The 13,879-nt window shown below is 29.7% G+C and overlaps 3 protein-coding genes across 3 annotated transcripts in view; all 3 read left to right on the top strand.

The window, feature by feature from the left end:
- LOC124914136 (putative ATP synthase protein YMF19) overlaps window positions 1–681 on the top strand; it is a 1,889-nt gene extending 1,208 nt beyond the window's left edge. Inside the window, exon 1 of the mRNA XM_047454620.1 lies at window positions 1–681. This exon is cut by the window's left edge and continues 1,208 nt beyond it. Coding sequence (XP_047310576.1) covers window positions 111–590 — 480 coding nt within the window. The 5' untranslated portion in view covers window positions 1–110 and the 3' untranslated portion in view covers window positions 591–681.
- A 98-nt stretch (window positions 682–779) lies between these two features.
- LOC124915827 (60S ribosomal protein L2, mitochondrial) lies at window positions 780–1,408 on the top strand. Its single transcript, XM_047456576.1, has one exon. It carries the CDS (start codon window positions 782–784, stop codon window positions 1,406–1,408), a length of 627 nt encoding a protein of 208 aa, XP_047312532.1. The 5' UTR covers window positions 780–781.
- A 9,750-nt stretch (window positions 1,409–11,158) lies between these two features.
- LOC124915718 (calponin homology domain-containing protein DDB_G0272472) lies at window positions 11,159–13,418 on the top strand. Its single transcript, XM_047456485.1, has 4 exons — window positions 11,159–11,435; window positions 11,624–11,949; window positions 12,023–13,067; window positions 13,152–13,418. Exons 1-4 carry the CDS (start codon window positions 11,292–11,294, stop codon window positions 13,206–13,208), a joined length of 1,572 nt encoding a protein of 523 aa, XP_047312441.1. The 5' UTR covers window positions 11,159–11,291; the 3' UTR covers window positions 13,209–13,418.
- Window positions 13,419–13,879: the final 461 nt, after the last annotated feature.

Here is a 13,879-nt window from a genome sequence, read left to right as displayed (position 1 = left end):
ATGCTTTCCGTTGGTTAACAACCAACCACAGCTCTCTATAGTTCTTTACTACTCGTACAGGCTTGACGGAGTTAAGCTGTCTGGAGGGAATCATTTTTTCTCAATCAATCATGCCTCAACTGGATAAATTCACTTATTTTACACAATTCTTCTGGTCATGCCTTTTCCTCTTTACTTTCTATATTTCCATATGCAATGATGGAGATGGAGTACTTGGGATCAGTAGAATTCTAAAACTACGGAACCAAGTGGTTTCACACCGCGATAAAAACATTCGGAGCAATGACCCCAAGAGTTTTGAAGATATCTTGAGAAAAAGTTTGAGCACCGTTGTATCCTATATGTACTCCAGTTTATTCGATGTATCCCAATGGTGTAAGGCCGTCGACTTATTGGGAAAAAGGAGGAAAAAAACTTCTTTCTCTTCTTTCTCCGAAATAAGTGGCTCACGAGGAATGGAAAGAAACATATTCTATTTAATTTCGAAGTCCTCATATAGCACTTCTTCCAATCCTGAATGGGGGATCACTTGTAGGAATGACATAATGCTAATCCATGTTCCACACGGCCAAAGAAACATCGTTTTTTAAGTAAAAAAAAAAGTCCTCCCCTTAGTTTAGCTGTGGTAGTGGTTCTTTGCTTGCATCCTTCGAAGACATCACCGATATTATCATATATCAAGAAAAGATGGCGAAATCAGAAAAAGGACCAACGACGATCCTATCAACAGGGAGAAGGAGGAGTAGGAGTAGGACGGAATCGAATGATTACAAGATAGACAATGAAACAAAGCAAAAAGGGGAGAGCACTTAGACAATTCACTTTGAGTACAGGGAAGCCTGCTGGTAGGAATTCGTCAGGGCGTATTACGGTTTTTCACCGAGGGGGTGGATCGAAGCGATTGCAGCGAAGAATTGATCTGAAACGAAGCACTTCGTCTATGGGCATTGTAGAAAGGATAGAATATGACCCTAATCGTTCTTCTCGAATCGCTCCAGTACGATGGATCGAGGGGGTGCTGCTAGGCCACCAGAGGAAATGCAAGACTCAAGAAGAGTTCGCTCCGCTGCTCCAGATCCTCGAACCTACCACGACTACCATCCGCGGTCCATTTTCGTTCTCTTCCCTGCCCGGGAAGGCGGATCAAAGAAAGATAGCTTCCTTCTCTCCTGGACTGATGGCGGCTTATGTAGTGGTCGGCTTTCCCACCAGAATGCCTCCTTGGTCGAAGGGCCCCTTTACTAGTAAGGGCGCAGGAAGCAAAAAAACTTGCGCGAAGGACGTTTTCTTCTCTGCCTTCTCTTTTACAAAGGCCAAGGGAGATACTGCACCCCTTTCTTTCGGTAGTTCTTTTTGTTTCCCAAGGATAGCGGTAGCTGGGACAATTCCAATAAAATTTCTTTCTTAAAAAAAAAAATATTTTTTTTGTATATATATATATATATATTTATAATTTAAAATAATATACATTTTTTAAAATTTTAATATATAATATATATAAATATAAAAAAAAAATCTAAAAATAATTAATAGAAAATAGTTAATATGATGTGTTAATTATTATGGTTATTAAATAAGTTTTAGACTAATGTTTTTTAAAAATAACATTGAAAGAATAATGTTTTTTATAAATATTTAAATAATTAATGGCGAGTGAATGAAAAAAAAATCGAAACTAAAATAATAATTTATATTTAATTTTGTATTCTTTATTTATATTTATATTTTTATATACATATATATTTATAATTTAATATATATATTTATTAAATATAATATATATTTTAAAATTAATATATATATATTATTTTTATTAAATTTATCCACATTCTTTATTATTATTTTCACAAAAGACTTAAATTAATAAATAAAAATGATAGTCAACTCATTAACTTGAAAGTTTAATTAAGAGATTATTAACAAAATTCAATTAAAATAAAACTAATATAATATAATAATAAATATTTTTTAAAATATAATAAATAAAAAAATTTTGAGGCATTTAACTAATATTTTTATAATTTATAAATTGATATCTATAGTTATTAAATATAATATATATTAAAAATTTTAAAATAATTGATTTAATTTATTCTTTTTATTATTTCTCTTTTTTTAAATATATATTTCAAAATAAATAAAAATTGAATATAAAAAAATAATTAATGATACATAAGAGAGAAAAGATAAGATAAAAAATGATTAGCTCACTTATTTTATTATTACTAATGTTTTAGTGAGTAATTTAAATTTTGTCTAAAATTTAGGGAGAAAATTAATAATTACTAAAAACAAATCATTTAAAGCTTAAGTGAGCTTTAAAGATTCACTTGTAACGGACAATTTATTTCTCAATTACTTTGGTTTATCCTTGCTTTCGTGATTGAGAAAAAATAGCACATATAGATTTTAATAGATTTTGTCATTTTGATCTTTATCTAGATACAACATGAGATCTACTCACGGACACAATGTATGCCAATAAATTTTATACTTATTAAATAAGATTATATGCAATTATATTATTAAATAAAAAATTTAAAAATATATATTCCATAAAATTAAATTTTTTAAAGTTGATATATAAGATAATAAAATTATTTATTTATATAAAAAATATATTTATGATGTTAATTTGAAAAGTTAATAAAAGAATGTATGAATATTTGATTATTTATTCAATATTGAATACATTTAAACTTATAATAAAGAAAAACAAATCATTATAAATGTATTTTAGAATCAATGATAAGATAACAGTTAGGCTCCCCTCACAACTTGGCACTGGTTAATTTATCTCTTTTCAATTTTATATTATACATATTGTCGTTATAAAAGACATTTTAATTATTTCTCTTATTTTAATTTATTATTATTAAATTATTTAATATTTTAATTCAAAAATATAAATTTTAATATTTTTCTTTCTTAAATTTTATTAATATTAAAATATCTTAATATTAACTAAACTAAAATATTTATATCATTTTTTAATTATTAAAATATTATATATATATATAACAAACTTAAATATATTTCTAAATTATATATATATATATATATATATATATATATATATATATATATATATATATATATATATATATTAATATGAGAAATGATTAGGTGAGGGAATTTGGTGAGGGAATTTGGTGAGGGAATGATGTGGCATAATCTTATTCGCTAAAAAAATCAAATAATTTCTCTCTTTTCTCTCTTTCCTTCTACTTTTACATTTTCCAACCAATGAAGGTGATGCCACGTCATTCCCTCACCAAATTCCCTCACTAAATTCCCTCACTCTATCACTCCTCATATTAATATACTTAAATATAAATTTATTATTTTTACAAATATTTCTAAATTATATATATATATTAATATGTTTTCTAAATTATATATAAAATTTAAAAGTCATATATATATATATATATATATATATATATATATATATATATATATATATAATTTAGAAAACATATTAATATATATATATATAATTTAGAAAACATATTAATATATATATATATATATATATATTTATATATATAATTTTTATAGATATAAATTGTACATTTTTGTAACGTTTTATAATTTGAAAATAATATATATATTTTTTAAAATTTTAATTTTAATATATATATATATATAAATATATTCTAAAAAATATTTAAGATAAAATATTTAATACATTGTGTTAATTGATTATTGTTATTAAATAAGTTTTAGACTATAAAACATTAAAGAATATTAATTTTTTAAAATATATAAATAAATAAGTAATGGAGAACTAATGAAAAAGAAAAAAATGAGTTCGAAATTAATAATATAAATAATAATTTATATTTAATTTTGTATTCTTTCTTTTATATATATATATATATATATATATACCAGATAACTGGAAAATAGAACAAGCTGTATTTGTAAAATCACAGGTCTAGAATCATAATAATATATTAGATATTTGTCAAAGTGAGGAAGGAAGTGTCGAAGTAAGATTTGACACAAACCTAAAGTTATGTCCAATACAAAAATACAAAGACATAGCTCTATCAAATCATATATCTCACCATTAGATTACAAGGTTGAGTATCCTTTTGGGCATCCACCTCTTAATAAGGAAAACAACGTTTTCAGAAGATTCAACTCCAATTACAGAAAGATTATATATCAACAGACAAAACATTGTTAGGGAAAATAATACCCAAACCCTAAACGAACCTGAACCGACAATGTCGGAAATGAACTTTTCTATTTAAATGATTAGTACACCCATAATAGATTTCAATACTGGTTCTACAGCCAGAAAAATAATTTCAAATGAATTCAAAAATCCGGGTTATACCCAATTCAGAAAATGGTTTTTTTAAAGTTTTCACATTTCAGAAATAAAACAATTCGAAAAAGAATTTTATGAGTTCTGTACTGCTAAAAATGCTTTAATTCCTTTACCTCTTGGTTCATAAGCACCTATGTAAAAAATTATATTTCGGTAATTGAAAGAACTTTCAAATTAGAATCAGGAAAAACCTATCTAGGGACATATCCACCTCAACAACCTTTCCATATTGAAAAGGGAGAAAAAATAATAAATTTCGCGCCATACAAAAATTTAATTGAAAATGATACACTCCCAATAACATGCAAGCATATCAATACTATGTTTGAACAACAAAACTACACAAGTCTGTTCCTAAATATTCTAGGAGAACAGTTACAATCCATGGAAAATAAAATTGAAAAATTAATAAAATTGATAAATGAAATCAAACCAGGTACGTCAAAAATAACCCCAAAAGAAAAAGAAGCTTTACCGACTTTCCAACCACCTCCAATCATATCTGATTTCAAACTAAGGCCAATGCAAGAATTTGAGAAAATTCTTGATGAAAAATTTAGCAAGCTAAGTATTAAGACTTTAGACAAGGAAAACAGAGATCATATTAATAAAATAGATAAATGGGCTGATAAACCTATACAAAGTAAATTTTACTACAATAGACCAACACCAATGGATGTTTTACATTAAGAATACACAGATACAGTTGATATTAGTTATTCAGGAAACAAAATCTATGAATGGAATATTGATGGATATTCAAACAAACAAATTTATAATACAGTACATAGGATGTTAATGTACTCAACAGTTTGTAAAAATAGTAAAAATAGTGATAAAACGATAGCAACAATGATTGTTGCTGGATTAACTGGACAATTAAAGGGCTGGTGGGATAATTATTTTTCCCAAGAAAATAGAGATTTTATTCTTAACACTGTAAAACAGGAAAACAATAGCCTAACTGAACATGCAGTTTATACATTAGCAATTAACATCATTGAACACTTCACGGGAAGGTTCAGTGATAATAGTGATACAATTAGAACATTATTACAGAATCTAAGGTGTAAGACACTTTTAGATTTTAGATGGTATAAAGATACCTTTCTAAGTAGAGTAATGGAACTACCATAATGCAATAATGTGCATTGGAAATCCAAATTTATTGACGGCCTCCCTAGCCTATTTGCTGAAAGGGTTAGAAGAAACCTCAAAAAGAGTCATTCAATGATACCATATGAAAACTATACATATGGTGTGTTAATAGATAATTGTATACAGGAAGGACTAGCCTTATGTAATGAAATAAGGTTAAGCCAACAAATTAAAAGACAGAGTCAAAATGAAAGACAACAATTAGGTCAATTTTGCCAACAATTTGGTATAGATAGCCCTACATCTAGAAAAGAGAAAAGGGTGAAATATAATAAATATCACAAATATAGAAAACCACCCCGAAAATACTCAGACATAAAACATGAGAGGAGGGAAGAAAAGGTTAAAAACAAGTTCAAAATTTTCAAAAATGGAAAGAAATGCTACAACTGTGGAAAATTTGGACACACATCAAAATATTGTTGGGCAAAGAAAAAAATTAATAATCTTGAAATCCCAGAAGAAACGAAAAGATTAATAATCCAAACTCTACAAAACTCAGAATCTGAAGAATCTAATTCAGATTCAATACCGAGTGATTCTGAAATAGATGACCTAGATAATGAAAACATTTCTGAATCAAGCTCGGAAGACTCTAAATGTGAGCCTTGCCGATCAGGATTAAGTTGTCCTAAAAAAGAAACAAATAACCTAGATTAAAATATTGACAAATCAGAATTATATAGAATCATATCTCAATTTTCAGATATGAAAGTTAATGTTTTAACATCAAATCATGCTTTTGAATTACTAAAAGTCATCAAAGACCCAGAATTAAGAATGCAGATCATAGATCAGTTTAATTCTGAAGAAGGAAATTCATCCTCTAAATATGAAGAGCCAGAAGAAAAGAGGTTCAATTATAATAATCATAATAAATCTTACATTATGAGTGAAGTAATGAATCAACTTAGACACAAGATTCAAAACAAAGAAGAGAATACAACCCTCACAAATCTTTACAAAGAAATTAATAATTTAAAGGAAGAAATTAAGATATTAAAAAAGAAGAATATTATACAAGAGTCTAGAATAACTAAGCTTGAGGATAAACCTAGCGAAAATAATCAATATGATGGCAACAAAGCAGAAATTGAAGAAAATATCTTCTTAGAAAATTTTTTATCCACAATAGAAATGGTCAAATCCCAAAAATGGCACATAAAAATATCTCTCCTAATAGATAATCATTATACAAGGTCATTTACTGCTCTTATTGATAGCGGAGCAGACTTAAATGTTATTCAGGAAGGACTAATCCCAACTAGGTATTTTCATAAAACAAGTCATACCATGTGGCATGCAGGGGGGATAAACTCCAAATCCAATATAAGCTTCCAAAAGCCTATATATGTACTGATAATAAATGCATTCCTCAAAGTTTTATACTTGCTAAAGATATATCAAATCAGGTCATACTTGGAACCCCATTTTTAAACACAATCTACCCTATTAAGATGATTAATAATAAAGGTATTACATGAACCTTCCAGAAACATGATATTTTTCTAGAATTTATTGTGGAGCCGTTTACTAAAATGTTACATAGTATATATGATAATATCAAATATACTTTCTAAAGCAAGAAATAAGTCTAATAACAATAGATGAAAAACTAGAAAATCCTAAATTACAAGAAAAAATAGCTTTGCTAAAAGACCAACTTTCAATAGATATTTGTAATGAACATCCTAATGCATTCTGGGATAGAAAGAAACATATAGTTTCACTACCATATGAGGAATCTTTTAATGAAAAGAATATTCCTACAAAGGCAAGACCTTGCCAAATGAATTCAGAATATCTGGAATTATGCAAAAAGGAGATAGATGCACTATTGCATAAGGGGTTAATAAGTCCATCACAATCACCCTGGTCATGTACGGCTTTCTATGTAAATAAACATTCAGAAGTCGAAAGAGGCATGCCAAGGTTAGTAATAAACTATAAACCCCTAAACAAAGTATTAAAATGGATTAGGCACCCAATTCCTAATAAAAATGATCTGTTAGATAGACTATATGATAGTTTAATATTTTTAAAGTTTGACTTAAAATCAGGATATTGGCGAATTCAGATTGAAAAATCTGACAGGTATAAAACAACATTCAATGTCCCTATAGGACATTATGAATGGAATGTAATGCCTTTTGGATTAAAAAATGCTCCATCCGAATTTCAAAAAATTATGAATAATATCTTTAATCCTTATAGCACATTTATAATTGTTTACATTGATGACATATTAGTTTATTCAAAAACAATTGAAACTCATTTTAAACATTTAAATATGTTCAAAACAATAATAACTCAAAATGGACTAGTAATTTCTAAACCAAAAATGAATTTTTCAAAACAAGAATAAGGTTTTTAGGTCATATCATTGAAAAGAGAAATATTACTCCTATTAATAGAAACATAGAATTTGCGGAAAAATTCCCTAATATGATCACTGATAAAATACAGTTACAAAGATTTTTAGGCAGCCTAAATTATGTGGCTCCATACTATAAAAATCTAACAGAAGATACATCAATCTTATATGAAAGACTGAAGAAGAATCCAAAACCATGGTCAAACCATCATACAGAGGCTATTAAAAGAATTAAAAATAAAGTAAAGGTACTTCCTTGTTTAATGATAAGTAACCCGAATTGGGAAAAGGTAATTGAGACTGATGCATCTGACATAGGATTTGGAGAAATACTAATTCAATTAGATCCAGAAACAAAACAGGTCTATCTTGTCAGGTTCCATTCAGGGAAATGGAACAACTCTCAAAAGAATTATGCGACAGTCGCCAAAGAAATTCTGGTGATAGTCAAATGTGTTTTAAAATTCCAAGATGATTTATATAATCAAAAATTTATTATACGAACAGATTGCAATGCAGCTAAATTCATGTTCCAGAAAGATTTTAAACATGATGTGTCAAAACAAATGTTCGTCAGATGGCAAGCTCATTTAACCCCATTTGATTTTTAAATAACATACAAAAAAGGGATAGATAATAATCTTCCTGATTTCTTGACCCGTGAATTTTTAAAATTTACAGGAATGAGCGGAAGGGGTTATGAATCTTTCTTTAATAGAGGAAGAGGATCCTCCTCTATCAGAGGAAGAGGTCGGGGCAGAGCACCAGAGATCATATCTCAGTATGGTAAACAAAAACTGATAGCAATGGATCTATCCCAAAGTACGGACAGTCAAAAAGACAATCCAACGTACGCCAGAATACTGGGAGATGAAGAATCAGAATCTAATAATATTGGATTTATAAGAAATGAATATAAAGAAATTATATTTCTCCTAGAAGAAAAGGACCTCAAATGGAGGAGTGAGCCATGGACAATAATGCAAAGGTATTTGGATAATACATCCACACCATCAAGGACTTACAAGACCCGAATGTTTTACGAACAAATACTTATTCAAAGTGGGTCATGTGAAATATCACATTTCTCTAGGGCAAACAAAGAAATTTATAATTTTAGCAAAATAATAATAAAAAAGACAATTTCGTTGGAAGATTGGGGAATATCCCCAATGAAAGAAAGAGAATTATCGTTTAATAAAACGACAACAATCAAATTTAATTATTGGGATTATTGTGATGCCTTTACTAAGGCACTATATTATGAGAATAATAAATATAAACATTCCTGGTTCATCAAGGTATGTGCAAATGTCTATAGAGGAGATATTCCCCACTGGTTCATAGACAGGTTTTACTGTTTTGGTCCTTGCCCAAAGATTTTACCAGAAGAAATCAAGGTCCTATTTGATAAATGGAGCGATGTATCTCCCCAGCTTCTGAAAAAACAAGAAGCTAATTTATATATTGAAGGAATAGCTTCATGTTTCTTTTTTACTGAATTTTCCATTCCATGGATCTAGAGATGGATTCATGAATTTGGTTATACTAAAACAGGCATTCCCTGTCTGTTTAGGTCATCATTTTATAAATTTTGGGATAAAATGATGAGAATAGATCAGGAAACAAAGGAGCGATTAGGGAAGGAGACAATGAACCTCCTACACCAGCAAATAAGTATGTATGAAGAAAAACGACAAGTAGCGGAAGCACCGTCCCCGTTTGATTATATCTCCAAAAAATTTCGAATGAGGTCAGAGAACTTATCAAAGAGTCAGATGATATCTGCATATATTGAAGAAATGAAGAAAGACTTTATGTCTAAATTTGAAGATGATAATAAATCAAACAAATCAGATTCAACTATGGCATCCGATTATCTTCAAGACGCTCAAAGTGATGTCGTCATTGAAGACATTTTCGAAGCAATCAAAAACACCTTGGTTGAAAAAATTTCAAGAAAAGACGTTGGATCATCATCATCCAGCCAGTTCAAAATTTAAAGGGAAACAAGATCCGAAAGATGCGGAAAAAACTTATCCCGGGAATCCCGGGAGTCACTGTTCAAGTTTTTAACTTTTATTTAAATGTTTTACTATAAATAGTTGTTTATGTTGGGTTGGGAAGGAGGAGGCGAAAACGACCCCTGAAATCTGTATTGTACTTTCTCTCTCTCTATTGTACTCTCTAGCACCATCACTCAGTTGTAATATATTGGAAGCATCATCAATAAAAGTTTGGAAGATAGTGTGTTTATCCTTCATTCCCGGGTACGTTCCAAATCTTACTACGTATTTAATTATTTGCTTTAAATGTCAAGCCTAATAGGCTAATCAAATTAGGTGTTGATCATGACCGCTAACTATCCTACCTAAAAAAAAAAGAGTAATTAATAAAAAATTAAAGCTTATCTTAGAAGTTTGAATGGACATCTGGCAAGGATTTGAAGTGTCGATTCCTTTTATAAAATGGTACTTTAATTTTGTGTTCCTGTTTAGTCATATTTGGCCATTGTTTAGGCATGAGGGACATTATAGAATTTTAAATTAAAGTTAAGTATTATAATTGGTTGATAGATATCTCTTTTTATCCTAAACATATCAGTTGTCCTTCAGACTTACTTTCTTTGTAAGCTTTATTTCTTTATTTATTATATCAGGTCCTCAAGAAAAATATATATATATATATATATATATATATATATATATATATATATATATATATATATATCAAATATTATTATTAATTTGACCACTCTCTTTATTCATTTTTCTATTAAAAACATAAATAAATAAATAAAATTATATTCAACCCATTAACCCTAAAATTCAAATAAGAGATATCATAAACAAAATTTAATTTAAAATAAAAATAATATAATTTAGTAATAAATAATTTTTAAAGTATAATAAATCAAATATTTGTTTATGAGACATTTAACTAATATTTTATAATTTATAATACATTATTTATATATATTTATTAAATATAATATATATTTAAATATAATTTTATTATTACTCTTTTTTAAAATAAATATTTTTAAAAAAATAGAAAAGATATAAAAGAATAATTAATGATAGAGAAGAGAGAAAAGATAAAGGGAGAAAAATTGTTATCTTACATTACTCATGTTTGTTTGAGAGTGAGTAATTTCAAATGTGTGTAAAATTGAGGGAGAAAAATAATAATTACTAAAAACAAATGATTTAAAGCGTAAGTGACCGTTAAAGATTCAATTGTAACGGACAATTTATTTCTCATTTACTTTCGTCCATCATCATCCTTGTATTCCGTGATTGAGGAAAAATAGCACATAACGATTTTCATAGATTTTGATTCGCAACCAACCGGGGATCTATTCTATTCGCGCTCACTGTATACCTATATATTTTCTTCTGCTCAGATTCGGAAAAGATGGTTGGTTCATTTAGATTTGCTTCTGCCATGGATTTAGGTTGTTTTGACCTAAGTTGCACAGATAAGAAGAGCAATCACGCGTCTATTCATCCGGAAACTTGCGAGAATGAGTCATTCATGTCCACTTCCAAGCTCGGAAAGGTATGATTCTCTCTTATCTGAATCCATCCGATATCTTTGTATGATCTAAAACTATACATACACTTTCAGTATTGATCTTGATCTTCTTGAGGAGAAACTGCTCTTTGTTCTGATTAGGTTAATTGATCCTGTAACCCTAGATTTGTTCGTAATAATGAAATTGATCGATTTCATTTGTAATGCTGCAGAATAGTAAGACAACACCGCCGATCGTAGGTGCCCTAAACAAACTCTCGTCGCAAGTTAAGAAACCTCCTCACCGGAGAAGTTCACCTGTAGGTTGGTTTCCTCGCAATAATAAAGTAGATTCTTACCTCAAAAGAAAAATACAGCTTCTACAGGAAGAAGACGGTATGAAAGCAACTCTAGACGAAACTTTAGGCGATTCCAATCTTCACTACTCCAAACTCCTCAGAGAGAAAATCGCGGTTCAAGAAGCTACTTGCAATGCGATTGAGGCTCGGAAATCCGCAATGGTTGAGAAATCTTGGTGCAGAATACTTCAAGCTGCACGGTTAGTTTCATAAACTGTTTCTTTCCTGCTAGATCGAGTAGTTAATTTCATCATTATCACCTCCTTTTTGCAGAATTAAAAGTAAAGATGCGGAAGAGATGATCGCAGAAACAGAGAAAAACGCAGAGAAAGCTCTAGAAGCCGCGGCAGAAATCGGAGTGATTCTTCCTGAATGTTCTCGTAAGAACAACAACAGCAACAGCGAGATAGAAACCGTCGCAGATTCTTCGTTAGAAACTGCTTTTGAAGTTGACAGGCAAGTTGCTACCGCCATTAGAACAGCATTGATAAAGCTAGCTAACTGTCCTTCCATAAGCAAAGTCGAGTGTAAAGAGCTTTTAAGTAAAATAAGCCAAACCGAAGATGAAGAAGAAACGTTATCCGATTCTTCTTCTAGTTCCTCGCCCGAAGACGAAGAAGGAGAAGGCGAATTCAAGAAGGTTTCTAAACAATCTAATGTGGTTAAGCTTGTTGATAAGATGCTCGAAAGGTTGAGACTTTTACAAGAAGACGAATTGACCTCGATTGCCACTATAGTCGCAACATCGGGCTTAAATGCAGCTTTAGGCGGATATAATCATCAAGAACAACAACAATCTAGAAGAATGTCTAATGTTGTTAGGAAAAACCAAGCCGAGTTAGACTTGGAGATACCAAGCCTAGACAAGTTTCTTGTCAAACGTTTGACGAAGCTCGAAAGAGATGTGTTCGAGGCCAAAAAAGATCCTTCTAGAAGGGTATCTTCTTTCGTGGGGATAAAGAAAAAACAAGCCAAGCAAGATTTGGAGGCAACACCGAGCCTAGACAAGATTCTTGTCAAGCGAATGACGAAACTCGAAAGAGATGTTGTTGAAGCAAAGAACAAGAACAATGACACAAAGAGAATTGAGATAATATTGGAGAAAGAAAACATAGACATCAACAACGTGGAAAGGGCGGTAGTTGTGAAGGAAGAAAAGGGTAAATCATCGAGTAATGAAGAAGATAATGGCGTTTTGATGTGTCGATCGGTGATGCGTCGGGAAGAAAGAATGAGGGAGGTTGAAGAAGCTTGGGGAGGGCTTAGCTTGGGGAATTCTATGATGCGGCCTCATTTGTCGAGGCTCGAAAGAGAAAAGGTAGAAGAAGATTGTAGAAGCTATTATATTGTTCTTGCTTAAACATTGTAAGCTAATTAATTAATATATGGATTTGATTTTTAGGCTGCTTGGAGGAAAGCTGAGGAAGAAGAAAGAAAGAAAGCCATTGAAGAAGCATGATTGATGATTTTGATTGATCACTTTGCCTGCCTGGTTATGTTTTGTTTTTTTTTAATTGAAAGACAATGTTGGTTCATTTGAGAGTCTATATGCATATAGACCACCAATAAATGTTGATGAAATTAATTGTTAGAGAGATTTCTAGTGATTATAATAGTTGTATTCCACTTCGCGAGTCTATTGCTTGATTGTTATGATATTCCTTTGAGTTAATTAATTATGATGATTTTGATTCTTACAAACTACTAATAATTATTGACACAACCGATTAAAGTACATACGTAGAATCTCTTAGGTAGTATTACTACAGTTCAAAATCTCTCAAACGTTAATTGGACAAAATATTTTAGGTATTATATCCAATTGTGTAGGGTACTCAACTATTGAGGCTTATTAAACAGAAATGATCACCTAATCCGGATCACCCTAATCCTTTTCCTCCCAGTCTTATTTTATAAAATAAATAAATTAATTAATTTGACTATTTTGTTCCTTCCTATGAGGGGAACCATTCGAAACATGTGACTTCATTGTCGACAAAACATTCCATACGTTTAAAGGACCTAACTGTATATACAAATATTTAATCACTCATTTAATATAAAATATATTTAAGTTTTAGTTTGAGAATTACTTGAAAGGCACAATGAATAATGTATGTATGTCAAATA

Source organism: Impatiens glandulifera, chromosome 9 (genome assembly GCF_907164915.1).
Source record: "Impatiens glandulifera chromosome 9, dImpGla2.1, whole genome shotgun sequence".
Classification (NCBI taxonomy): Eukaryota; Viridiplantae; Streptophyta; class Magnoliopsida; order Ericales; family Balsaminaceae; genus Impatiens; species Impatiens glandulifera.
This window is presented reverse-complemented; position numbering and strand designations above follow the sequence as displayed.

What these genes read in the sequence shown, in the direction of transcription:
- LOC124915718 (XM_047456485.1), top strand. Translation starts at nt 11,292, where the DNA reads ATGGTTGGTTCATTTAGATTTGCTTCTGCCATGGATTTAGGTTGTTTT. An exon ending in CCACTTCCAAGCTCGGAAAG is followed by an intron (nt 11,436 to 11,623) that starts GTATGATTCTCT and finishes GTAATGCTGCAG; the next exon opens with AATAGTAAGACAACACCGCC. An exon ending in AGAATACTTCAAGCTGCACG is followed by an intron (nt 11,950 to 12,022) that starts GTTAGTTTCATA and finishes TCCTTTTTGCAG; the next exon opens with AATTAAAAGTAAAGATGCGG.
- LOC124915827 (XM_047456576.1), top strand. Translation starts at nt 782, where the DNA reads ATGAAACAAAGCAAAAAGGGGAGAGCACTTAGACAATTCACTTTGAGT.